Source organism: Trichosurus vulpecula, chromosome 3, assembly GCF_011100635.1.
Source record: "Trichosurus vulpecula isolate mTriVul1 chromosome 3, mTriVul1.pri, whole genome shotgun sequence".
In the NCBI taxonomy this organism is placed as follows: domain Eukaryota; kingdom Metazoa; phylum Chordata; class Mammalia; order Diprotodontia; family Phalangeridae; genus Trichosurus; species Trichosurus vulpecula.
Genome location: NC_050575.1, coordinates 411909986 through 411934909, shown reverse-complemented (window position 1 = coordinate 411934909; position 24924 = coordinate 411909986). Strand labels below are relative to the sequence as shown.

The window sequence follows — 24924 nt, the reverse complement described above, 5'->3', positions numbered from 1 at the left end:
CTTCATTCCATGGTGTTTTATAATTTCATTTTTAAAAATTCTATATGTTTCTTGATATTGTCTGCACTGTGTAGTTATTGTGAATGGAGTTTCTCTTTCTAGTTCTCCCTCCTGGGTTTGGTTAGTAAAACACAGAAAGGCTGATGGATCATGTAGGATTAGTTTGTATACTGCTACTTTAATGAAACTATTAATTGCTTCAACTATTTTTTTTCTTAATGGCTTCCCTCCTCTTTATCATGCCACCTTCTTTCTGGAGCCCCGAAACACCGGATATTTCACATTTGTGCCGAAATATGGCATCAGCTAAGGTCATTATCATAAGGTAGGCTGCATAGCTTACGCAGCATGGCACTACGCCTGGTGCAAAACTCAGAAGCCCACAGTGGTGACTGGTAAGGGGAAAGCAAGGAAGGGAAGGAACATTTATATGGCCACTACTGTGTGCCCAGCACTGTCCTGAGCACTTGTTAAAACATTATCTCGTTAGATAACTAAGAAAGGCATGTCAATATAAATAAACATCTGACTCGGTATGTACAGGGTCATAGAAAGTCGGAAGAAACCTCGGAGATCGAATCAGAATTCCTTCATTTATCAGATTAGGTAACAAGCTCAGAAAGAGCCGAGGGGGTGAAAGGAGGTGAGTGACAATGTCGAGGCTTAGGCCAGAACCTGTGACTCCAGGGCCAGGGGACTGCTTCCCTCGGCTTTCGATGCCTCAGCGGTCATGGCACCATCCCAGCCTACTCTCCCCTCCCCTCCCATCTGGCCAACCTAGTCCAAGAGGAGCCCAGGCCTGGGAGCCAGAGCCCTCTAGCCACAGGCGATCCCCACCCATCCAGCCAGTACCCTCTACATGATGGCTGTCTGCCTTGGAGGCCACTTACTCACTACCTTCCTATGGGAATCCCGCTGCCTTGTCCTCGAGTTCAGAAGGGGAAGGGACCTTAGGGACCAGTAAGGCCGGTCTCCTCGTTTTGTGGTTGTTGTCCAGTCGTGTCTGACTGGACCCTATTTGGAGTTTTCTTGGCAGAGATACTGGAGCGCTTTGCCATTTCCTTCTCCAGGTCATTTTACAGATGAGGAAACTGAGGCAGACAGGGTGAAGTGCCCTGAGTCACACAGCTGGGAAGTGTCTGAGGCCAGATTTGAAATCAGAGAGGCGAGTCTTCCTGACTCCAGGCCCAGCACTCTAACCACTGAGCCACCCATCCGCCCTTCATTACATGGCGGAAGAAACAAGGCCCAGGGAGAGCCAATGCCTTGCCTAGGGGTCACATGGCTAGTAAGTGTCCAGAGCTCAGCTTCTAACACCCAGCCAGGTGATGTAGGTCACCTCACCATCTCGGGGGTAAGAATCACCCCACCTCCTGCCCCCTGGGGTTCCCTGAAGCCCATCTAGGGTGTGCCTTTAGCTCCTGCCAGAACCCACCGAGCCTGGTTAGGAGAAGAGCAGAGTGGATGCATTTGGCCCAAGGAAGGGGGTCTCCCAAGCAGATAATGTAGCCCCAGTCTGCTGTACCCAGTGGGGGAGGGGGTGGAGCTGCTGCACCCAGTGAGGGAGGAGGCAGAGGCACTGCACCCCAGTGGGGGAGGGGGCAGAGCTGCTGCACCCAGTGGGGGAGGGGGCAGAGCTGCTGCACCCAGTGGGGGAGGAGGCAGAGGCACTGCACCCCAGTGGGGGAGGGGGCGGAGCTGCTGCACCCAGTGGGGAAGGGGGTGGAGCTGCTTCCCCGGCCTTTTCTCTACATCCCACTGCCTGTCAGGAGGCCTGTTTACCAAGCTTTTGGGCACCTTGGTCTCTGGGAGATGAGTCACTGATCTCACTTTACCTCCTGGCACCCCCTCACATGTGCTTCTGACCTTTGCCCCCACGTTGGGACAGTTTGTCTTCTCTTCTGTCACTCAGGGCTGTCACTCAGGGCCCCTTTCAGCTGCACCAACTGAAAATGAAGGCACCCGCAGGGACCATTGTATTTCTTGAAAAAGACTTTTCTGAGGTAGAAAGAGGCTTGGATTTGGGGAGAGGAACCAGCCTCAAACCTGGCCCCTTTTGTGGTTCCTCTCCCTCTCTTCCTGTGACCCCGCATGTCAGTAAGCGTGTTTCTAGTACATTCTCCTCATGTCTCAGTGTCTGGCAGAACACGTCGGGTCCCTCGGTGCCAGGCCTGGGTCCTATCTGTCTTCTTATCGCCCTGACCTACACACCGCACCATGAGGTGGACTCACAGTCTAGCTTATTGGGGAGCATTGCCTTGATGTGGCACAGGAAAAGGGGATGGGCCTGTCTATCAAGAATAGGCCTGCACAACATACAGCAGCTTGTGACCCACCGAAGGATTTCTAGGTCCTCGAAAAATGTAGGGTTGCCCCTGAGCATGCGGCAACCAACAGTCTTCAGTCTGTCTCTAGTCTAACCTATCTGCAACCTGAAGAAGCTTAGCCTATTTTAATTTTGGCCCCAATCTAGTGCCAAGTTGTGCGGGTCTGGTCAAGAATGAAGAAAAACGGAGAGACCAGCCACAGGGGTACAGTGTGCCCCCAAGATGCCAGTGGAAGGCCTTCATGGAAGAATCATGGAAACACGTGGAGGAGAACGAATGGACAGATGCATTGTGGTGGGCTGGGCAGTGGGCTGCACTGGGGGAGGGCCCCACGCCCACCCCATGAGGTCACAGAGCCACCAAACACCAGGGTGGTCTCCTGGATTCATGGGTGGTCTCCTGATTCATTGTGAAAGTGAGGTGTCTCATGGGTCTGTAAAGGCCCTAAACAATTTCCCAGCCACAAGCCAGGCCATTCCTGGCCTCCTCCTATTGAATTCTAGGTAGGTTTGCTCAAGACCAGCTCTATTGAGAAATGTTTATTAATTGATTACTAACTGACTACCAACACCCAGGGAAGAAGGGCTTCAGAAGTGTTTGTGAAATGAATGAATGAATGGAAAACAAACACGGCAGGCCCTGTGGTTGGAGGCCAGGGTCTCACTTCCTTGTAGTTCCCCAATTCCACCAAGAGCTCCACCAAGGTGAGGGCTTGTACTTTTCCCAGATGCCCAGGCATGGGGAGAACCAGGAACAGAATGGGATCCTAGCTCCTTGAGGGAATTCATGAAAACATCACCACCTCAAATGGGTCAGAAAGACCAGAGCCTGTATTTAGCATTTCTAAAATCACAGATGTGGTTAACAAACAGCTTACTCATGGGCATACACACATGTGGTGTGTGTGTGTCTGTGTGTGTGTGTGTGTGCGCATGTTGGGAGCTCTGGGGGCTGGGGGACCCCACAATCACAGCCTTAGAGAATAAGAGAAAAGAGTCACTCTCTTCTGGACTCTTTACAATCTGGCTCCTGACCTTTTTCTTTTTTTTCTTTTATTTTTCACTTATGAAATAAATTAAGTGTTCCCATAACATAGTAGAATAATGAAAAGATGGACAAAACTGTACATTTCTTATGTACAACCTGACTTTTTTTTCTTCTCCACCCCCCTCCTCTGCCCTAGGGATGGCTACCACTAGACACAAATAGGTATGTGTGTATGTATACACACACACACACACGTAAATACATAACACCATTCTATACCTTCTTCTATTTATCAGTCCTTTCTCTGCAGAGAGTGTCTTCCTTCACAGGTCCTTTGTAGTTAATTTGGGTATTTATAAGAGTCAAAATGACTTAGTCACACAAAGTCATTCTTAAAACAAGGTTGCTGTTACTGTATACGGCGTCCTCTTGGTTCTGATCATTTCGCTTCTCATTATTTCATGCAAGTCTACCCATTTTTTCTAGGATCATCAAGCTCGTCATTTCTTATAGCACAACAGTTTTCCATCACAATCATATACCACAGTTTGTTCAGCCGTTCCCAATTGATGGGCATCCTCACAATTTCCAGTTCTTTGCCACCACAAAGAGAGCTGCTATAAACATTTTAGGACATAGAGGTTCTTTTCCTTTTCCCCGATTGCCTTTGGAGATAGACCCGGCAGTGGCGTTGCTCAGTCAGAGGGAATGGGCAACTGGAGAACTCCTTGGGCACCGAAACTGCTCTCTCCACAGTAACCAATGACTTTAGCTGCCATGCCCATCCTCCTCCTCCTTGACCTCTCTGCAGCTTCTGGCTGGTCAATCACTTCTTGGTTTCCTTTGCTGGATCTTCATCTATGTGGTCCAGTCTTCCCTAAGGCTTGTCAATCAGGTCAGTCAGGCAATAAACACTTACTAAGTGCCTGCGGCACTGCCCTCCATGCTGTGCTAATAACAATCCAACCCTAATTCCAGTGCGGTATAGACCCTCATCACTACCGCAAGAGCCTGCTGGTGGGTCTCCTGGGCTCCAGTTGCTTTTCTAATCAGTGGTGGAATCATTCTTCCATGTTTCCCTTCCTAATTTCCTCCACTCCAACACACACACACACACACACACACACACACACACACACACACACAGACACAGACAGACAGAGAGACAGACACACCCACTGTGAGCCTGGTAACTGGGAGGAGGGTGGGCCCTTAACAGTAATAGGGAAGTCAGGAAGAGGGAAGACTTGGGGGAAAGAGAATGAGTTTGGTTTTGGACATGTTGAGTTTAAGGGGTCCATGGGGCCTCCGCTTTGGGATGTCCAGTGCAGGCAGCTGGAGGCTGGAGGCTGTAGGTCTTCAGAGAGGTTTGGACTGCATAAATAGATCTGGGGAATCATCTGCATAGCAAGGATCACCGGAATCCATGGCAGCTGATGAGTTCACAAAGGGAAATAGATAACATGCGTATGGATGGACGGATATGTGCCTATGTCAAACCATACCACGAGGGTGTCTGTTCTCTTTGCTTTTAAAGCCCCTCACAGTCCACCACTCTCCTGCTTTCCAGGCTTGTTACTTATACCCTGTTTCACCTACTTGACAATCCAGTAATTCTGGCCTCTTGCGGCTCCTCGGAAGACGCCCATCTCCTGACTGCCTTCTACCCCCGGCTGCCCTTCGGTGCTTCCCAGCTTCCTTCAAAGCTCAGCCCAAGTCCCACCTTCTGTGAGAAGCCTTCATTGGCCCCTCTCAGTGCCGGCACCTTCCCTGACATCATCCCCCATTCATCTTGTATGTGGCTTCTTTGTACCTAGTTGTTGGCGTGTTTTCTTCCTCATCAGACTGTGAACTCTGGAGGGATGCGATTGTTTTTTCCTTTCTTTGCATCCCTTAGCACAGTGCCTGGTACACAGTAGGGGTTTAATCAATGTCATCTGACCTGACTCAATAACTTGTAGTCCAATCAACTTCCCAGTTGGTCCAGCCCTGCTCCCCTCATCCTATACTTGTAAACTCGACTTTTATTCATCCAAGCTTATGATTTTACGTTGGTCCCTCTTAAATCTTGCTAGATTTGATGTTCCCTCTTGGCAAGGAGGTCTTTTAGACTCATGACTCTGAGGTCACCCAGTGTGTCAGGTCTGTGGCCCAGCCCAGTCGGGCCCCTGTGCTGTCTGGGCCTTTCTCTAGGTCACTGCTGTAAAGATTCAACCAAGGGAGTCAATGGAGCTTCAGACCCTCAAGGGCCACATTCGTCAGTCCTCACAATCAGTCCTGAAGCTACTGCACTGGACTCTTCCCCATTTAACAAGAGTCCGAGACTTTATTAAATGCTCTGCTCCCTTTGACATCCAAGTCTCCTCCTCTGGGGCTGTCTTTACAATATTGTTGTGCTTGTACAATTGTGCTCTGGTCCCGCTCACTTCCCTCTGTTGTAGTTTCATGGTTTGTTTGGCGGGGTTGTCTGGAATGAACTCAGACTCAGACAGCCTCTAATCCAAGCATAGACATTTATTGGGGATGATGCCTCCAACAGGCTGAATTCCAAGGGGAGCCAGCAATTTAGTAAGACAAGACAGGCAAATTAATAGCGTAATGATGCTGATTACACAACAGAAATTATGAATATTAAAAAGGTTTGTTAAGAGATTAAGTAATGGGGGAGGGGTCCCAGCCTTGGTGGGACTGTGCATGCTATGTCCCATAATGCATACAGAAAAACCCGTGGTGGTGGTGGTGGGGTGCTTGTATGTATGATAATGAGTGGAATGGATGAAAGTCTCTCATTTAAGGAAAAGGATACTTAATATTTTAGCTTCCATAACGCCTGAACTATATCTTTGAGTCTAAAAATTAACCCCCGCCCCGCTTAAACTTGCATATACACCATGTATATCCACATCCTGCATGCACATAGGGTGAGCATGCTTGTAACTGCTGTCTGTTAGTTTGAGGTTAAGGTGTTAGATTAAGAATCTTTCCTTGTTTCAAGAATGTGAGGCCAATTACCCCCACGGATGGGGATAGATGTCCAGGGTTTTTTTCTTAGAATTGTTTTGTAAGGGGGTTTTGGGGGGCACTTTAAGGGGTATATAAACTGCATGTCTGCCTTCTGAAACTTGCCTCCCTACCCCAGACCACTCTGGATTGGGCGATGCCCAATTCTTGCGCGAGACTTGCAAATAAAGCCTCTGTTTTTACCTTGAGAAAACTTTGTTATTTCATTTTGGGGGAGTTATTGTCCCACACAATAATTATATTATGATAAGCCTCTCTATGTCATGGATTCACCTAAAGGACAGCATTTGCTATCACTGCACAGGTGCCTACTTAGGGCTATTCTATTGTTTTGGGGGCCACATCCTGCTTAGGCATCCTGGTGGTACTGCTTTCTGATTAGCTGACCATTGTCTTTCTGTCTGAGATTAGATGGATGTGGTTATGCTTGAGTGCATGAACACACCTGTTGTTTCTGTGGGAAATATGAGGAATGGGTCTGGGGGCAGTGGCTAGCTAGAGGCAGTGGCTTGGATCCCATCACATGGACACAACTGCTGTTCTGTGGGACATATGATCTCATGGACACACCTGCTGTTCTAGTGAGCAGTGAAGCATATATGCAGGAATTAGGATATTGAGTGGGGGAGGGCAGTGGCTAGGTAGGGGCAGTGGGTCTGCTGTTCAGTGAGGCCTATGATTGAGTCTGGGGGCCTGAGGTGCAGTTAAAGCCATTTTCTGTGGTTAAATCAGGACATGCCTGCTCTTCAGTGAGGCCTATGATTGAGTCTGGGAGCCTGTAGTGTGGTTAGAGCCAGATTGTATGGTTAAATCAGGATGTGCCTGCTATTCAGTGGGGCTCATAAGGAAGTTAGAATATTGGGGCTGGGGGCAGCTTTATCAGGATTCCATAAGCCCTGTATCAGTTCATAGACGCCGTCCCAGAAACCATCCTGCTCGCCATTTTTTAAATTAATATTTTATTTTTTCCCCAATTACACATAAAAACAGTTTTTGAATTTGTATTTTTTTTAAGTTTTGAGTTCCGAAATCTATCCCTCCCTCCCTCTCTCTTCTCCCTCCTCCCTGAGATGGTAAGCAATCCTATACAGGTTATAATATGCAATGATGTAAAACATTTCCATATCAGTCATTTTGGGCGAGAAAACTCAAAAAAGAAGAAAAGTGAAAAATCATCTGACAGCAGTTCTCTCTCTTGGGAGGTGGAGAGTCTTTTTCATCATGAGTCCTTTGGGATTGCGTTGGACCATTTTTTAACCTCTGTTTACCTCATCTGTAAAATGGACATAATAACAGCACCCACTTCCCAGGTTGTTGTGAGAACCAAGTGAGACAATCCTTGTAGAAATGCTTAGCACGGTGTCTGGCACATAGTAAGGTCTTTATGATATTTTTTTCTACCGTCCCCTCCCATACCTTCCTACTTGACTAGGAGCCTGGTGGCTATGTATTGCTTCAAGGTTTGTTGGAGTCTGGAGTTTGTTTTTTTCGCCATTTAACACTTTCCAACCTGACCCAATCCCATCTTTTCATGCTCCTTCTCATTCTGCATTCCAAAGGTCTTCACATCCCTCCTGCCCCTTCTCTCTGCACCACTACCTTCAAATTCCCACCACCAGGCCTTTGTACTAGTCACGGACCATGCTTAGAAGGTCCTGCATTCCCCTCTGCTCCCCTTCGCAGACCCCTTCTCCCTCCAGCACTGTCTTATAAGCTCAGCCTGATCCCTCCCTCCCTAACAACCGCATGTTTATTTTGTGTTCCACTTACAGATGCACATGTGGTCTCCCCAGTAGAATACAGCTCCTGGGGAGCAGGGATTGTTTCATTTTCACCCCAGTGCTTAGCACTGTGCCTAGCATCTACCACATACTTCGTAGATGCCTTTTGAATGATTGATGCCTTTGTACCTGCCCCTCCACCCCCACCCCACAGTGCCTCGCACACCATTGGTGCCTAATCGATGACGATGAATAACAACTTTATTGTCAGGTCAGTGACGGTGGTGGGGAAGGCCAGGTACTTGACTGCCTCCCCAGTGTTCTCTGTACTCTGCTCATGGCAGTCCATTTAGGCCTTACCAAGCACTTACTGGTGCCTGTTTCTTGGCTGTGCCCTGTCTATGAGGGAGGAAACTGAAGAGCTCGGTGATCGAAGTGAGATGAGATTTACTCTACTTAGCCCCAAGGATAATAAACAGAGAATCTGGGATTGGTGGAAGGAAATACTTCCTGACAATCAGAAGCATTCCAAAGTGAGCCAAGCCACCCTGCTAGGTAGTGGGGTTCTTCAAAGAGAGACCGGATGGACCCTTGCCAGGAATGTTGTAGGTAGGATTAGCCCCAGATAACCTTGGAGGGAGGGACCTTCGAACTTTATGATCCCATAACTCGATGAGCATTCAGGGCACTAGACTGCACTGGAAGGGTGGGGGCGGGGTGCAGGATTGGGGGGGGGGTCACCCCATCAAAGAAAGGGCCTCACTCCTCATAACCCGAACTCATGTCCCAAGTTCTTCTCAGCTGTTAAAAAAAATGCACAGCTGCATTTTCCAAGCCTGTCTTAGTCAAATCTATTGAGTAACTAGTAGAGAAACAGCTGACAGATGAGTCAGAGGGAACAATGCACAACAGCCCAGCAAGCTGACCTCTTTGGTAAAAAAGGATCAATAGCTTGGGGTTTGTTAAATATTCAGCAAACATGCTCCTAGTGGTCAAGGCAAAGTTAAAGCTAGCCAGGTTAAGCAGCTGCCCTTTGTCCTCCAGCCCACTCCCCTGCTCCCGCCTGGTCTTTAAAGCTCACCAGGGCTGACTTGAGGCAGAACGAAGCAAGCAAATATCATGTGGGGTGATGAGGTTTCCTGGCCTCCCAGCCTCCTGCCATCTCATCATCTTTCTCTCTGTTTCTTCTGCCACCACCTACAACAGAAAAGACAAGGCCTGCAGCTGCCGTCTCATAGCAAGAGCCTGTCACTTAAAGACCAGGCCATTCTTCCAGACCAGAGACGAGCTACTGAGCACCCTAGGAGTTAATATCACTCACTTTCCATGACAACTGCTCACATCCCTGGTGTTAATTCTGACCTCCCTGATTTGGGAGCTCCCCCTCGCAAGGCAGATTGTAGGCCATCCCTGCCTACACATGTCCTCCAATAAGATGGACCCATGGCGATCACACCTGATGGAGGCCTTCCTCAATATTGTTAAGTTGAATAATGCTTTCCCCCCAGCAACCCCATGAAGTATTCAGGGATAAATGCACCCCAATTACACATGGGATGAAGGGACTCCCCAGTTCACACAGCTAGTCAAGTCAATAAACTTTTATTAAGCACCTACTATGTGCCAAGCACCAAGCCAAGTGCTGGAGGTGCAAAGAAAGGCCAAAAACACAGTTCTTACTTCCGAGTTCACAATCTAATGTCGAGTAAGCTGGCAAAGGATCAGGACACACCCCCTTGTCTTACGGTCCTGAGACAAAAATCTTCCTCAGAAATTCTATGAAGCCTTCCAATTCTTCAGTATTTGTCTTTGCCTCAATTTTCTAACAATATAAATTTCTATAAGATGGCATTTCCCACATTTTGGAATGTTAGCTCCGTGAGTGCATCCCTAGAGCCAGCACATAGTGGGCACTTTATCAATGCTTGTTGATAGATTCACTGATATGGGACTGGAGCTGAGGACAGAGATTAGGGCTAGCTATTTCATAGACAGAGAGGAAAAGACCCCGGCCCTGCCAAGTGGCCAGGAGACAAGAGAATTAAGATGGCAGAATCTAGAGGGAGCCACAGCAGAGATGTCAGGAGGAGGTAGGGATCCAGAGGGGAGGAGGAAGAGGATGGGGGAAGGGGATGAGGAAGAGGAGGGGGAGGGGGAAGAAGAGGAGGGGGTGGGGGAAGACGCGGTGGGAGAGGGGGAAGCAGAGGAGGGAGAGGGGGAAGAAGAAGCGGAGGGGGAGGAAGAAGAGGAGGGAGAGGGGGAGGAAGAGGAGGGGAGGGGAGGAAGAAGAGGAGGGGGAGGGGAGGAAGAAGAGGGGGAGTGGGGGAAGAAGAGGAGGAGCAGGTGGAGGAAGAAAAGGAGGGGGGAAGAGAAGGGGGGAGGGGAGGAAGAGGAGGAGGGGAGGGAGAGGAGAAGAGGGGGAGGAAGAAGAAGAGGGGGAAGGGAAGGAAGAAGAAGCCTTTTCCAGAGCAGAGAGCAAATTGCAGTCTTGGGATGGGCTCAGATTCCAAGGACCTTGAGGAGGGAGTGGCAGATACTTGTCTGACAGTGAAAAGAAAGAGAGATAGAAGATGAGTGTTTGGGGCCATGGCTGAGCCAATGACTGGAGGTCCTAGGATGCCTTCCTTTGAAGGGCCCGAGAGTGTCTGTAGGCAGCAAGGTGGGGGCAGGTGCAAGGCAAACAAGACAGACAAACCCAGCATAGAATCAAAGCAAGTTGTTGAAGGAGGAGAGGCGGGATCATGGGGCCAGGCTGAGGGGCTATCTTGGCAAAGAAGGGGCCACTTCCTTCTCAGAGAAAGGAAGCTACATTGTCATCTGAGGGGTCTCTAGGGGTGGGTTTCTTAGGTTTCTTTCTCCTGGGGGGGTGAGAGAGGGAGCCCCTAGGGGCTTGAGGAGGGAAGAGAAGATGTTTGTGAGGAGGTAAGAGAGAGGAAGACTGAGTGCTCTGCCATGGAGCTCCTATGGAAGCAGGAGATTTACACTGAGAGTTGTCCTCTTGTCCAGGCCCCTCGTTGGACAGATAAAGAAACCCAGACACAGGGAGGCCAAGGCACTTGCCCAATGTCACATGGCTGGAAAATGGCACATTTGAACCCAGGTCCTCCAATGCCAAGTTCAGAGCTTTTGGGGAGGCAGGAAAACAGGCTTAGACACCCAGAGAGATTTTCACCAGCAAAAGTGGGGAAAAGAAAGGGGTTTCTAGGTAGCCCTCAACCAACTAAAATTTTCAAGTAACTCCCAGCCTCCAGTCCCTGACTGGGGAAGTAGGTGACTTTCTTTTGACCAAAGGGGACTGGCCAGTGTCAGTGAAAGGCACTTACTGGTTAGAGAGGCTTTCGTTCTGGGCCAGGGGCCTGTAGCTAACCCCTACACCTCTTGCAGAGAAGCCCAGGGAGTGAGAGTCCTGATTGGCCAGCCATGACCCATATTGGCTGGGCCAGTCAAGCCCTGGCACTCCCCAGCTCTAGATGAGTGGGGACATTAAGCACCTGTGACTCCCTGCTGGGATTTCCCCCAGCCAGCACTGGCCCTGGCTGACTACACTGGGCAGCTGCTGTCAGGCCTGGATACCTTCTTCCCACTTCCCAACGTGACTGATGAATGGCCCAGAGCTGCCCCTTGGCATCTGGCCCTGACTCCTGGGGTTTGCATAGCCCACCAGTAGCTGAGTGATGGGAGATTCCCTTCCTTCCCAGGCAAACTCTGGGGAATCTGCCTAATTGAAATGGTTCTGGAAATGTCAGTGGAACTGAGATTAAAAAGCTTCGGGCTGAAAACATCAAGCTCAGTGAAACCCACTGAATTTAGGACAGCCCAAAGATGATGCTTGAAGCCTAGGGCTGGACCTGGTCAATTCCTGACCAATTAGACAGATGTCATGCCTGGAGGAGGAGGTGTCTGGGAGCAAGGCCTTGAAGGACAGGTGGGATGCTTGCAGACAGGGATGGGCAGAGCATGCTAGCTGGGGGGACAGTGGAGGCAAGGGCTTGAAGGGGGACAGGGAGAATATCCATGGGATACACCGTGAGTGTTGCATTTGGGTAAAGTTGAGGCAGGGGGTGGGCCACTGACCGACCACTCCCCAGCAGCTACTGCCATGGATGGCTTGGATTAGATGGCTGGCCTTTCTACCTCTCAAATTCTTCAATGCTCTGGGGGGTTTTCATATATTCTTAGACAGATGCTGCCTCCTCAGACTGAATTCATACTCTCTGAGAGCAGGGCCTGGCACAGTGCCTGGGGAAGGGAAGGCACTTAGAAAGTACTTGCTGGCTTGGTCCTCATTTTACAGATGAAGAAACTGAGGCTCAGAGAAAGTGAATAACAGAAGCAGTTACTGTCTGAGGCAGGATTGGAACTTGGGTCTTTGTGGCAGCTGGTCTAGCTCCCATGTCATCCTGTAACTTTCAGTGCTGCCTCAATTCAACTGATGTCAGAAGGACGTTACCTTGGTCTCAAAAGCCAGGGCTTATAAAGGTGGGGGAAGGGGTTCCTCCTTCCTGGGCTAGATCCCAGGAAACAAATATCCTCTGTCCCCTGGCTCAGGCCCTGGCTGGTTCTCCCACCATGGACCACCCACTCAGTCAGCTTTGCTCTTCAGGGCTGGGTCCACGCCATGATCCCCCTCCTCCTTCAGGAAGCCAAGTGAATTTCAGGGTTCCTGTGTCTCCCCTTTCCACAGTCTCTACCTCTAGGGCTGAGACATGGCCTTCTCAGGCCTGTTCCCAGAGACCCAGACCTGATTTCAGGGCTACAGCAGTCTCAGCTCTGAGTCTGAGGTGGGAAGGGACCTGTGGAGGTCATCTAGTCCCAAGTCCAACCTCGTTAATTCACAGAGAGGGAAACTGAGGCCCCTGGGGGAGTGACCCAGAGCCAGGTCCTCCAGCTCCCAGTCCAGACACCTTTCTGTTGCTCACACAGCCTCACCTTCAAGACAGACATGACCTAAGGCTCAGGCGGGCCTAATTATCTGCATGAACCTTCACTCTGGGTCGATTGTTAATAATTTATGGACCCCTTATCAAATACAATGACATAGTGGCTGAGAAACAGAAACGGAAGCAGGAATTCCATTTTATTGATGAAGATCTGGCTCTATGACTGCACTGTGGGTCAAGAAATGCCATGTATGTGATACCCTCAGCCCTTGGGAGCTCAGCTGAGAACAAGGAAGTCCAAACAGCCTTTGAATAGCTAAGATTGCTAGGCCAAAGTCCAGGCAAGGACACTCACTTAGGGTCCTCCCAGAGTCTCTAAGTCATCCCTCCCAGCCTATTGCCTCTTGCTTTAGGCACAATTTGAACAAGCTGGGTGACCTCAGTTCCCAGCTCACAGAAGATTCAAAAGAGGGCCAGGGGAGAGAGAATCACAGAATGGAGAACTGGAAGGAGTCTCAGCAGCCATCATGTATCCAATCTTTATCTGACTCATCCACTGGCTTAGTGACGCCTCCCAGTATGCTGACCTCTGCATACCTGAGGAGCAGGTCATCTATGTCTTTATCTCTGTCACTGATAAAAATATTAAACATGGCAGATCTGAGGAACTCCAATGGAGACCTTCTAGTGAGCAAGCATTTATTAAGTACCTATTACGTGCCAGGTACTGTGCTAAGCTCTGGAGATACAAAGAAAGGCAAAAGATAGACCCTGCTTTCAAGTAGTTTACAGTGGGGGAAGCAACGTGCAGATGACAGGACTAAATGGGGATTATTTTACAGAGAAGGCATTAGTAGAAGGTGTGATTTTACCCTCAGAAATACAGGAAGCCAAGAAGAGGAAGAGGAGACGTCCAGGCATTGGGGACAGCCAGGGCAAATGGCCAGAGTCAGAAATGAAGTTCCTGTTTGAGGAACAGAATCAACAAGGCTGGAGTCACTGGATCTTAAGGAATGTGAAGGGGAATAAAGCATAAGAAGACTGGAAAGGTAGCAAGCTGAGATGCGATATTTGATCCTAGAGGCCATAGGGAGCCACAGGAATTTACTGAGTAGGAAGGTAACATGACTGGACCTGCACTTTGGGAAAATCTCTTTAGTGACTGAGTAGAGGATGGACTGGAATGGGGAAAAACTCAGGCAGGCAGACTCTGCAACTTTCATCCTAATAGCCCAGGTGAGAAGCACCAGGGTGGGGGAGGGGTCAGAAGAAAGAAGGGGACTTATCCAAGAGATGCCACAGAAGTGAAATCAACAAGAGATGCTTCAGAAGTGAAATCAACAAGAGATGGTTCAGAAGTGAAATCAACAAGAAATGCCGAAGAGGTGAAATTGCCAGCTTTGGTACCATATTGGGTGGGGGAAGGGGGTTGGGGTGGTGAGAGAGAGTGAAGAGTTTGGATGACTCCTAGGTTGGGACTGAGAGACTGGGAGTGAGTGGAATACAAGATTGTGAAAGCTTCCCTATGAATAACTCAGGCAAGGTGATACTCAAATAGTACAAATTTAGTTAGGATGTGGACCTCACTAGGCCTCAGTTTCATTTTCCTGTAAATCATATGATTTCGGGGAAATCAGGTGATATTCCCCTCTCCCTCTACCCTAGCCTACTTACAAACCGCCATCTTAACATTAAAGTTTCCCTATAAGGTAATTCTGTAGTTTCTGTGCTGGTATTGGGTAAAACTTATTCCTGGTTAGATTGTGAGGCCACCTGTCCCCGCAAATGGGGACAGGGGTCCAGCCTCTGGGGTGGGATTTCTTAGAATTGTTTGTACAAGGATATATATCCCCTTGCTTGCCTTCTCTCCCTTGCCTCTCTTCACTGCTATCTCCGCCCTGGTAGTGGGAGATGCCCAATTCTCGAGACTTGATCAAATAAAGCTTCTGTTTTTTTCCTACCTTGAGAAACCTAGATATCTCTGTTTTCTTTTTTACTTGAGCCAGTGGTCTTTTGTCCCACATAGGAGGATGGGGGTGCCCTCAACAGTAATAGAGAAGGTAGGAGGGAGAAGAGATGGAAAAGGTAATGAGTTCTGTTAGTTTAAGATGTCTGCTTTAGAACACACAACAATCCTCCTTTGATACCCTGGAGGTAACCAGCTCTTGGAAGACTCTGCCCACCGAATTTGAGCTCCAGCAGGCTCTCTCCCATGCTTCCAGGGCTATCCTGGAGACAAACTACATGTGCTGCTCCAAGCATAGAGAGGCACACCTCTGGAGATTGGCCACTAGGTGAATTCTTGGGCAAGGCCAACCAGAAAAAGAGAAAATGGCCACCAAGGGTGCTAAGAATCACTCCATTTTAGGCAGTCTATAAATAGTAACTTAACTTAGAATGTAAGCTCCCTGAGGGAAGGGACTCTTCACCATTTCTTTTTAATCTCAGTGCATAGCACAGTGTCAGGCATGTAGTAAGTGCATAATAAATGCTTATTGAATGAATGAATGAATGAATTTTGGCAGTCTGTGCAGGTTTGTTGTTGGGTTTTTTTTAATCACTGGAGGATGAGAACTTCACCAATGTTAACATTTTCATGATAAAGAACATCAAATGATAAAGGTGGCTGGTCACCTAGGATGGAAGGGGAGGGGAGGGGAAGGGAGGGACTCTCACCTTGAACACCTGGCAGAGCTGGCTTCTTTTTCTGCCCAAATGGGAGCAGGAACCTCATTTCAGAGATATTCCTCATCTCACCTAGTTGTGCTCAGGATGAGCCAAATGAAAAAGGCCACGAATCATAATAATGTTAATAATAATAATAATAATAATAATAATAATAATAATAGCTAGCATTTGTATAGCATATTAAGGCTTGGAAGGAGCTTTTTAAAAGAGTCTCATCTGATTCTCACAACAGCCCCATCTTACCGACGGGCAAACTGAGGTAAACAGAAGTAAAGTGACTTGCCCTGGCTGGCACAGTGAGTAAATGTCTGGGGCAGAATTTGAATTCAAGTCGTCCTGACTCCAGGCCCAGAGCTCCATACTGTGTGCACCTGAATGCTAAAAGATTCAACCAAAATGCGTTTTAGATAACTTTAAAAATGGATGTATTCCTTGGCTGGCAGCGCCACCTGGTGGCACTGACATCTTTGTTGTTTTCTAGGGCACCAGCATCTTTTCAGTCCCCCAGGCTCCCTCCAAACCTGAGCCTCACCTTGATCTCTTCCCTTTTCTTCACCCCCACAGGTCCCTTCATCCCTAAACTACTCAAGGGCCAGGTCCTCTCAAGCACAGCATCTCTGGTGTGGGGCCCCTGTTCCCTCAGATGGTGACCATCCAACTCAGGCCCCCTCACCTCTTACCTGGACAATCGCCATAACAATTCATGATGACACTAGATGACATTAATAGACTTCTTTTCAAACATCTCGTTTGAGCCTCACAAACACCCTGGAAAGCTGGTATTAGAGTTGTTGTTTTCCTCGTTTTCCAAAGGGGGAAGCTGAGAGAGGGAATTAGAACCCAGGTCTCACCTGCTTTGAGTCCAAACAATGCTTTCCTCCTTCCTCACTCTGGGCTGCTTCCTTCAGTCCACACCAGAATTGCTGAATTTCAAAGTCAGTCAGTCAATGAGCATTTATAATAATAATATTATTTGTGTAATAAGCATTTAGCTAGTGGGAGGGAAGAAGCATTTATGTAGCACCAACTATGTGCTAGGCACTGTGCTAAGCACTTTACAGATCTTATTTAATCGTCACAACCCTGGGAGACAGGTGCTTACTGGCCCCTACTGTCCCTAGCAAGCCCTCCCCCCAGTCATGAAGGAAGCCAAGGTAGCAAAGGAGAAGTGGGGATGGGAGCAGGTCAGGTGAGGAGGAAGAGGCTGAGAGATGGAATATTGAACAGTCTGGAGGCCAATGTCACTGGAGTGTTTGGGGTGGAGTGAGGTCTAAGAAGACTGGAAAAGGTAGGTAGGGCCTGGGACTGCTTGTGAAAGGTTTTAAAAAGCCAAATTTTGAGGCAGCCAGAGAATGCAGTAGAGTACTGGGCCTGGAGTCCAGCCTCAGACCTCGTGAGCTGTGTGACCTTGGGCTAGTCATTTCAGCCCTGTCTGCCTTCATTCCTTCATCTGTAAATCGGGGATGATTATTAACAACAGGGTTGTTGCAAGGAGCAAAAGAGATGATAATGGTAAAGTGCTTGGCACACAATAAGCGCCATATAGATATTAGCTATTATTATATTGAGGAAAAAAAACCTCTCTTCCACAGTTTTCCTGGCGAGTGGCCGTCCCACTCTCCCACTTGCCTCGCCTCATCTTATGCTTCTCCTGTTGGTGACTTCCTCCCAAGGTCCCCACCAACCTTCAGAAGCACCTGCCTGTCTTCATGACTCTAGGGAAATTCACTGCTGTGTTCTGTGGGAGGTGCTAGAATTAAGGTGGGTTGTGAGCAGGACCTAAAGGAAGCCAGTAAGCAGAGAAGAGGAGGGAGAGCCTCCCAGATGCTGTGCCGGAGAGAATGGCCATTGGCCAGCTCCAGAGGTAAGAGACCCTGAGAAGGGGCCCATGGGCTTCCCCAGGCTGCACCTGGAGCCCATGATGTAGGGAAGGTTCATAACGATAGGAAATGTGGGTCTAGACTCAGCAGAAGTGACCAAGAGAGAGACAGAGAGAGAGACACACAGTGAGACAGAGAGGGAGAGAGAGACACAGAGAGACAGACAGACACACACAGAGACAGAGATGAGTGTATGTGCCTCTGGGGGTGGGCGGGGCATGACTGCCAGGACACTGTTTGACTTTGGGGGGACTTGCACACTCCACTTCCTTTCCTAAGACTACTTTGTGAGGGGCTGCCAGAGGATCTCTTCAGAAAATGAGGGCCCTGCCTGGTTGTTGAACTGGGCCAGAATCTGGCGTCTTGACCTTTTCTTGTGACTTTGGACCCATGTGACCTGACCTGGGTCCTTTCCCTTGCTTTCAAAATTCTTCTGTCTTCTCCATCCCCAAGACCATCTCTTTACGCCCCCCCTTCTGTCCCAGGCCCTTTCTTCCCCCCTCTGTGGTTACCCCCCAGCAGGGTTATTTGCATTCAGGCCCTCTCCCCCTTTCCCCACTTGGTAAAACCTTGATTCCCCTGGTGGGTGTCCCACTGGGCAGGCTCTTAGTGAGTTATGTGGACTCGAATTGGAATGGTGTTTGAAAGGGGCTTGTGCCTGGAAGGAGCCCTAGGCCTATGGGGGCAGGTGCCTTCCCTGTGGGAGCCTCAGCTTCTCAGTGTGTAGAAGGAGGCCTTTCTGCACTCTCTTGGATATTAGTGATAGGAGGACGGTGGCATGATGCGGATATTTTCCCTCCCATAGGTGGGGCACCTGCTGGGGAGGACACATACCTGGGCATCCTCAGAACAATGACTTCCTTCTCCCCTCCCCTCTTCATGCCCCAAGGGAGCCTGGGAAGACCTGACTGAGCTGGAGCAGGCTCCCAGGGTCCGGCCAGGTGCTTCTCTTCTCTCCTGATGGCCCCGTGGGCTGGGAGGAGGCTTGCAGGGATTAAGGACTGCCCCCCCCCCACCACACCCCCTTTCCCAGAGTTTCCTAAGCTTGAGCTGGCCCAGGAAGGGGCTCTGAGGCCATCTACTGCACCTCCTTCTTTCTAGGGAGGAAGCTGAGCCCCAAGAAGGGAACCCAAGAAATTCCTGGGAAAGCCCACTGCCTACTGTAAGTGCAAGTAGGATTTTGGTGATGGTGGAGCTCTGCATCCTCTGTGCAGCCAGCACTTTGTCCTTCCTCCATATTTTCTTAATCCATTTTAAAGCTGCCCTATGCCCTCAACCCCACCCCTCCCCCAGTCTGTTCCTTCCTCCTTCTCCCCCCTTTTATCACAGTTGCTCTGGTTTTGGAATTTTGCTGAATTTATTAATTTCTTTTTCTTGCTTCTTTTTATTTAATTCTCTTTTCCCCCTTAGTCAAGAAAAATCCCTCTTCTCCTCTTCAATTTGTTCATTTCTCCCCTTTTTTCTAAAAAGAACTTCCTTTCCTCATTCTCTTGTTCTTTCTCTTTCTTGTCTATTCTAGACTTCTATTCTTTGAGTCATAGCGCTTACACATATTTATTCTTTGGTCTTTGTATTCTCCATGGAATTAAAACTTTTAAGATTCTTGATTGTAAGTTCCCTCTTCTAAATAATGGCTAGCTTTCATACGGCACCTTAATTAAGGTTTGCTTAGTAATTTACAAATGTTATCTTATTTGATCCTCATGACGACCCTGAGAGGTAGGCGCTATGGTGGTCTTTTATATATGAGGAAACTGAGGCAGACAGGTGATGTAACTTGCCCAGGATCACACAGCTGGTATATGTCTGAGGCTAGGTTTGAACTCCTGACTCCAGGCCCAGTGTTCTGTCCACTTCGGATAGTAGTGTCCCATGGTAGAAATGTTCCTTGTCGCTCACCATGTGGTTCATGACTACCGCCTTGCCCTTCCCACGATAACTGCCCCCCATTTGCTAGGGGTCCCTGTGCTCCTTCCTGCCCTTCTGGGCCATCCCCTGATTCCTCTTCTCCTGAAGCTATACGGGGTATCCAGGAATGCCCTCCCACCAGCCCCCCCACTTCCTCCAGCTTCTGTCCTTGCTTTTGTCACCCGCCCATGGTCACGCCCCCTTCTTCCTGAAACACGTGGGGAGCCATTTTCCTTTCATTGGTCATCATTGACTGGACATCGGTATGTTGGAACATTCCCCTCTCTCTTCTTCCTTCCCAACAATGTGCCATCTATCTTGCAATGGAGTGGAGTGGGGGAGGGGTCTTGTGAATGATCTAGTTCATGGTGGTGGAGGCCTCTTCCTTCTCCATCCATTCTTCCATTTAAACTCTTTTAGTCTTGTCTCTTTGGGGACTTTTAGAAAGAAACCTCTCAATGGTCCCTCTGGTTGTTGTTTTTAACCCCATGGGCATCTTTCCTTTTTCTGTTTTTTTTCTAGCATAATTTATTTTATTTGTGGTTCCTTGGTTGCTGTATTTGTCAAATCAAATTGCCAAGTATTTATTATGCACCTACTATGTGCATATTTACTATGTACAGTCCTTAAACCCAGGGTGGTTAAGGGGTGTGTAACTCCAAGCATGTGAATACCACCCTAGGTGGAATGGGCAGATGAGAACAATTTGTTTCAATGGCCATGAAAACTGAAGCAGGCACTCTGGAGCACTTAGAGCTTGGACAAACATCCGAGACACCAAGGTCCATTCCGGGGCATCAGCACTTGGCCTAACTTTTGTCTTGCCACTGGACTTCGATGACTCTGGAAGAGAGGATGAGGCTGATGGCTTTGTACAGTCGTGCCTCAACTTAAATCCAATTCATGACAAGTCATCACACCATGATGTCATTGGTCGTCTTTGAAAACAAAGGACCAACCACCACCTACTGTGTGCCAGGAGCTGTGTTAAATGCTAATGATACAAAGAAAGGTAAAAACAAAATAAATCCAAACAACCCTTCCTCTAAACATGTAAACAACATGTATAAAGAAGACATGGACTGGATCAACCATTTTATTTTTTGACATGCTGTCCAGGTTTTCTGATTTGTCATGTTCTTCTGGGAGCAAGTCCTCCGGCCTTGACTCATCTCTCTGTGTCCTGTCTTCAGGATGAACAAGTTTTGCTTTTCTAGAGCTCCTATGTTCTTTTAAGAAAATTGATTTTTTTTCCCTGTTCTCCCAGGTTGTCCTTCAGTTCTGTGTATTTCCATCCATAGGTTGTGCTCTCTTGGTTTCTTTGGGGAGATTTGACACCATGAATGCAAGTTTTTCTCTTCTGCCAATTTTTTCCATTGTATAGTCCATAAATCCTGCTTTCATGATTCTTATTTCTCAACCCATTTGGGAACAGCATGCTGTGATTCCATGTTTTCTTGGAAATTCCCAGGGTCCTCTGCCTTATCGGGTGTTGATTAATTTTCCTGTATCTTGTAATATTTATAAATGTCTGGACTCTTTTCCCTGATCTAAAGGCCATATTCCCTTCTGTTGTTAATATCTTCCCTGTTTCTTATGGTCTTTAATGAGTAAGGTCAGCTTCCTTTTTTTTTTTAATAGTTTCTGTTTACTTTTGGACTCCTTCCCTTTTGATGTTTCCCCTGAAGCCTGAACTTTAAATGTCTCACCTCACATTGGGCCATCTACTTTCTGCCTCAAGTGACATCTGGGCAGGTGAGGCACAGAAGCGTCCTCAGCTGGATGCCAGTTGCCTTTCCTTCATGCTAATGGAGCCCCCCTCATACCAGCATCTGTCCCAGTTCTCTTGGTTCCTTAGGTCTCTGGCTGAGCACCTCTGCAGCAGCATGCTACTGGGTGGTCATCCCAGGCAGAACAAGCTTCCTGCTTTCCTGCACTGCCACCTCTATGGCACAGGAAGGAGGGAGTGCATCAGTTGAATTCTATTGCTTGTTGCCTCAGAATGGTGGGGTGAGGGTGTGTGGCAGAGACTGTAGCAGCAAGCCAGGGGATAGGTGAGTGGATGTGAGAACACAAGCCCCTGGGTCTGTTTGTGATCAGGGCCAGACCATGGAGGCAGCAGAGAATGGGGCGCTGAGGGAACTTGACTTCTTGTCCCCAGTTTTTATGTGGTGAGGTCTGAGAAGTTGAGAGATTTGGCAAAAAGTCTAGTCCTCCATCGTATCGGTCGTATTGAAGACAGGTATTCAAACTCCCGGCCCAGCCGGGGATGCTTCTCAGGTTTCAGGATTTTTCTGAGAAGGGACCCCATTTTTATGATAATCCTGTTATGAGGGGCCAACTCCAGAGTCCTAGGCCAATTTGATGGTTGGAAGGGACTGTATCCAATCAGTAAGTAAAAGAGAAGCCTTACTAAGGCATAGAAACCTCTGACTGAAGATGAATAATGAGGAGGAGGCAGTGGCCCCCTCCTCCTCTGGGACAGCTCTCACTATTGAGTTTTTCCTGAAATCCTACTAGCTATGTGGCCCTGGGTAAGTCACTTAACCCTGTTTGCTCACCTGTAAAAATGAGGTGGGGAAGGAAATTGCAAACCACTCCAGTATTTCTACCAAGAAAACCCAAATTGACCTTGCCCAGGGTCATGCAGCTAGTGTGTGTCTGAGGCTAGAATTGAACTCTGGAAGATGTCTTCCTGACTTGGTGATGGAGCTACACAGAAGAGGAGGGAGACTGGAGTAAGCTTCTCTGCTATTTATTTTCAGTAAGTTAATAACAACTAGCATTAGCACAGTAAAACACTATGCAAAGCTTTGAAAAGAGCTGCACACACCTTACCTCATTTGATCCTTGAAACAACTCTGGGAGGCAGGTGCTATCATCATCCCTGTTTTTAAGATGGGGAAATCTTTTTATAGATGGGGGGGAGGGGAAAAGAGGAGCTCAGTGACTGATGAGAGTCACATAGCCAGGAAGTGTCTTGGGCAAAGCATTGTGCCACCTGCCTCCTTACTACTTGTATGGCCTTTAGCAAGTCACTTGCTTCCTTGGGCCTACATTTATTCCTCTGTAAAATAAGGAGGCTTGGACTTAATGGACCCCAAGTTTTCTTCCAGTTCTAGAACTCTGAGTCTACGCTTTGCTAGAGTCTTTTCCCTTCACTTTGTGTTTATGTTGTATCCTCAAGGGCAGGGATGATTTTGGTTTGTATCTGGAGGGTACGCTAAGATGTGGTGGTTGGCACGTAGTAATTGCTTAATATCCAATTTATAATTGACTGCATATACTTATTTATGAAGTTATTTCTGTCTTCCTGTCCTTCCCTTCTCATTAGAAAGTAAGTTCCAACTGGGACACTGATGCATTATTGGTGGAGTTGTGAACTGATCCAACCATTCTGGAGAGCAATTTCGAACTATGCCCAAAGGGCTATAAAACTGTATGTACTCTTTGATTCAGTACTAGGTCTACATCCCAAAGAAATCATAAAGGGAAAAGGACCTATTTGAACAAAAATATTTGTAGCAGCTCTTTTTGTGGTAGCTAAGAATTGGAAATTGAAGGGATGTCAATCAATTGGGGAATGGCTGAACAAGCTGTGGTACATGATAGTGATGGAATCTATTGTGGTATAAGAAATTGATGAGTAGGATGCTTTCAGAAAAACCTGCAAAGACTTAGATAAACTCATGCATAGTCAAATCAACAGGATCAGGACAATGTTGCACACGGTAATAACATTGTGCAATGAACTGGGAATGACTTGGCTCTTCTCAGCTGATCCAAGGCAATCCCAAAGGACTAGTGATAAAGCAAACTATCCACCTCCAGAGAAACAACTGAAATTGATTGAATACAGACTGAAGCTGGCTAGTTTTTCCTTTTTCTTCTTGTACAAAAAGACCAATATGGAAATGTTTTACATAATTGCACATGTATAACCTGTATCTGATTGCTAGAGTCTAGGGGAGGGGGGAAGGGATAGAATTTGGAACTCAAAACTTTAAAAATTAAAAAAAAAAAGTTTCCTCTTATGGGCCTGGCACAAACAAAGGAGGCTGTTGAGCTGCTAGTTAGTGCGCTGCCAGAATGACTTGAAAAGGCAGAGGTGAGATGCCTGCATTCAAGGCGGGGGGGGGGGGGGGGGGGGTGGGGGGGGTGGTGGGGGGGGTGGGGGGGTGGGGGGGGTGGTGCAGCAGCCAGGGCAAAGGCAGGGAGGCAGGAGAGAGAACCCAGTATGGACATGGGGCTGGTTTGGGGTAACCTGTCCGGACTTTGGAGTCCGGATGACTGGGTTGGCCCTCGGGTCTGCCCCGTTACCTTAATTTCTGGGAGCTCCCAGCCCCTCTCTCCCCACCCCCCCAGCTACCCCCTCCCCGCCACCAGGACCCAGCCACCCCACCCCCCCCTCCCATCCCAGGCCTCTGGGCAGCAGCCCGCATCAGAATCCCCAGCCTCAGGATCCCACGAGGCTCGGCTCCTCCTCTGTCCCTCCCCCTCTCCTTAGCCAAGGCCCTGCCCCACCCTCGGGCCTGCGCAATCCCACAACAGCCCCACGCACATGCGCCCCAAGCCTTCCACTCGGGGGCGCTGATGCCTGGGCCGCCATCTTGGGCTCCGATGATAAAGGTTTCAGCTTTGGGTGAGCTCGGTCCTGATGGAGGTGAGAGGCGCGGCTGGGTGCGGACCCCCCCCTTCCTCCCTGCAGCGCACTCCAGGTCACCCCCCTGCCTCAGTTTCCCCAGCTGGCTTGGGACCTTCCCCACTTTGGGCCAGTCATATGGGGCCCTCCGGCCCCTCATTGTTCTGACGACCTGCGGTCCTGGACATCTCCAAAATGGGGAGACCAGCTTCCCCCGGACCTTAACAGAAGATGAACCTTTAGCCTCCCCAATTCCCCTTGCCCATGACCTTTTACCTTTGTAGCCCCCTTCCCCGAAGGCTGTCGTGCTGCCTGATGGCAGAGGGGCTGTAGCTCCTGTTGGGCTCCCCTCCCCCGCCTGAGAGTCGGGGTCCTGGATGTGGTGGGGGAGGGCATGGACCTGACCTACCCCCGACCTGGAGCGGCACCAGCACCTGAGGGCCTGGGACAGCCCGCTCCTCTGATGCTTCTGGGGCTGGGCGGGGTAGGGGCTGTAGGAGGAGGACCCCTTGGTCGTAAGCCCCTTGGGGCTGGGCAGCTGGAAGTCCAGGACCCCCTGGTGCCACCTGCCCCTTGGCAGCAGTGGAGTGGGGCCCCCCTGGCAGCGGGAGGTCCTTGAAGGTTGTCACTCATGGCTGCTGTGGACGGGCCATAAAGGCTGGTGGTATTTTCGCTGCGGGTGGGAAATGAGGATTTAGGATTGGATTGCTTAACATTGAGATTAGTTACTGCAGAATTTTCCCTGTCCCTCTCTATCCCATTTACTGTCCAGTTTTCATGGGATCTTTCCTTTTGCTCCTGCTGGAAACCTTACAGTTGTAAATTAGTTTGGGAAAGCCGGACCAGGCTGTTCTGTGGCCCCTTCCGGCT

General features: G+C 48.8%; 1 protein-coding gene across 1 annotated transcript in view; it reads left to right on the top strand.

The window, feature by feature from the left end:
• The first annotated feature begins 348 nt into the window (after positions 1-348).
• TDRD15 (tudor domain containing 15) overlaps positions 349-24924 on the top strand; it is a 58863-nt gene continuing 34287 nt past the window's right edge. Inside the window, exons 1-3 of the mRNA XM_036750120.1 lie at positions 349-395; positions 23920-24054; positions 24418-24613. Coding sequence (XP_036606015.1) covers positions 349-395; positions 23920-24054; positions 24418-24613 — 378 coding nt within the window. The remainder of the gene's footprint in view (positions 396-23919; positions 24055-24417; positions 24614-24924) is intronic.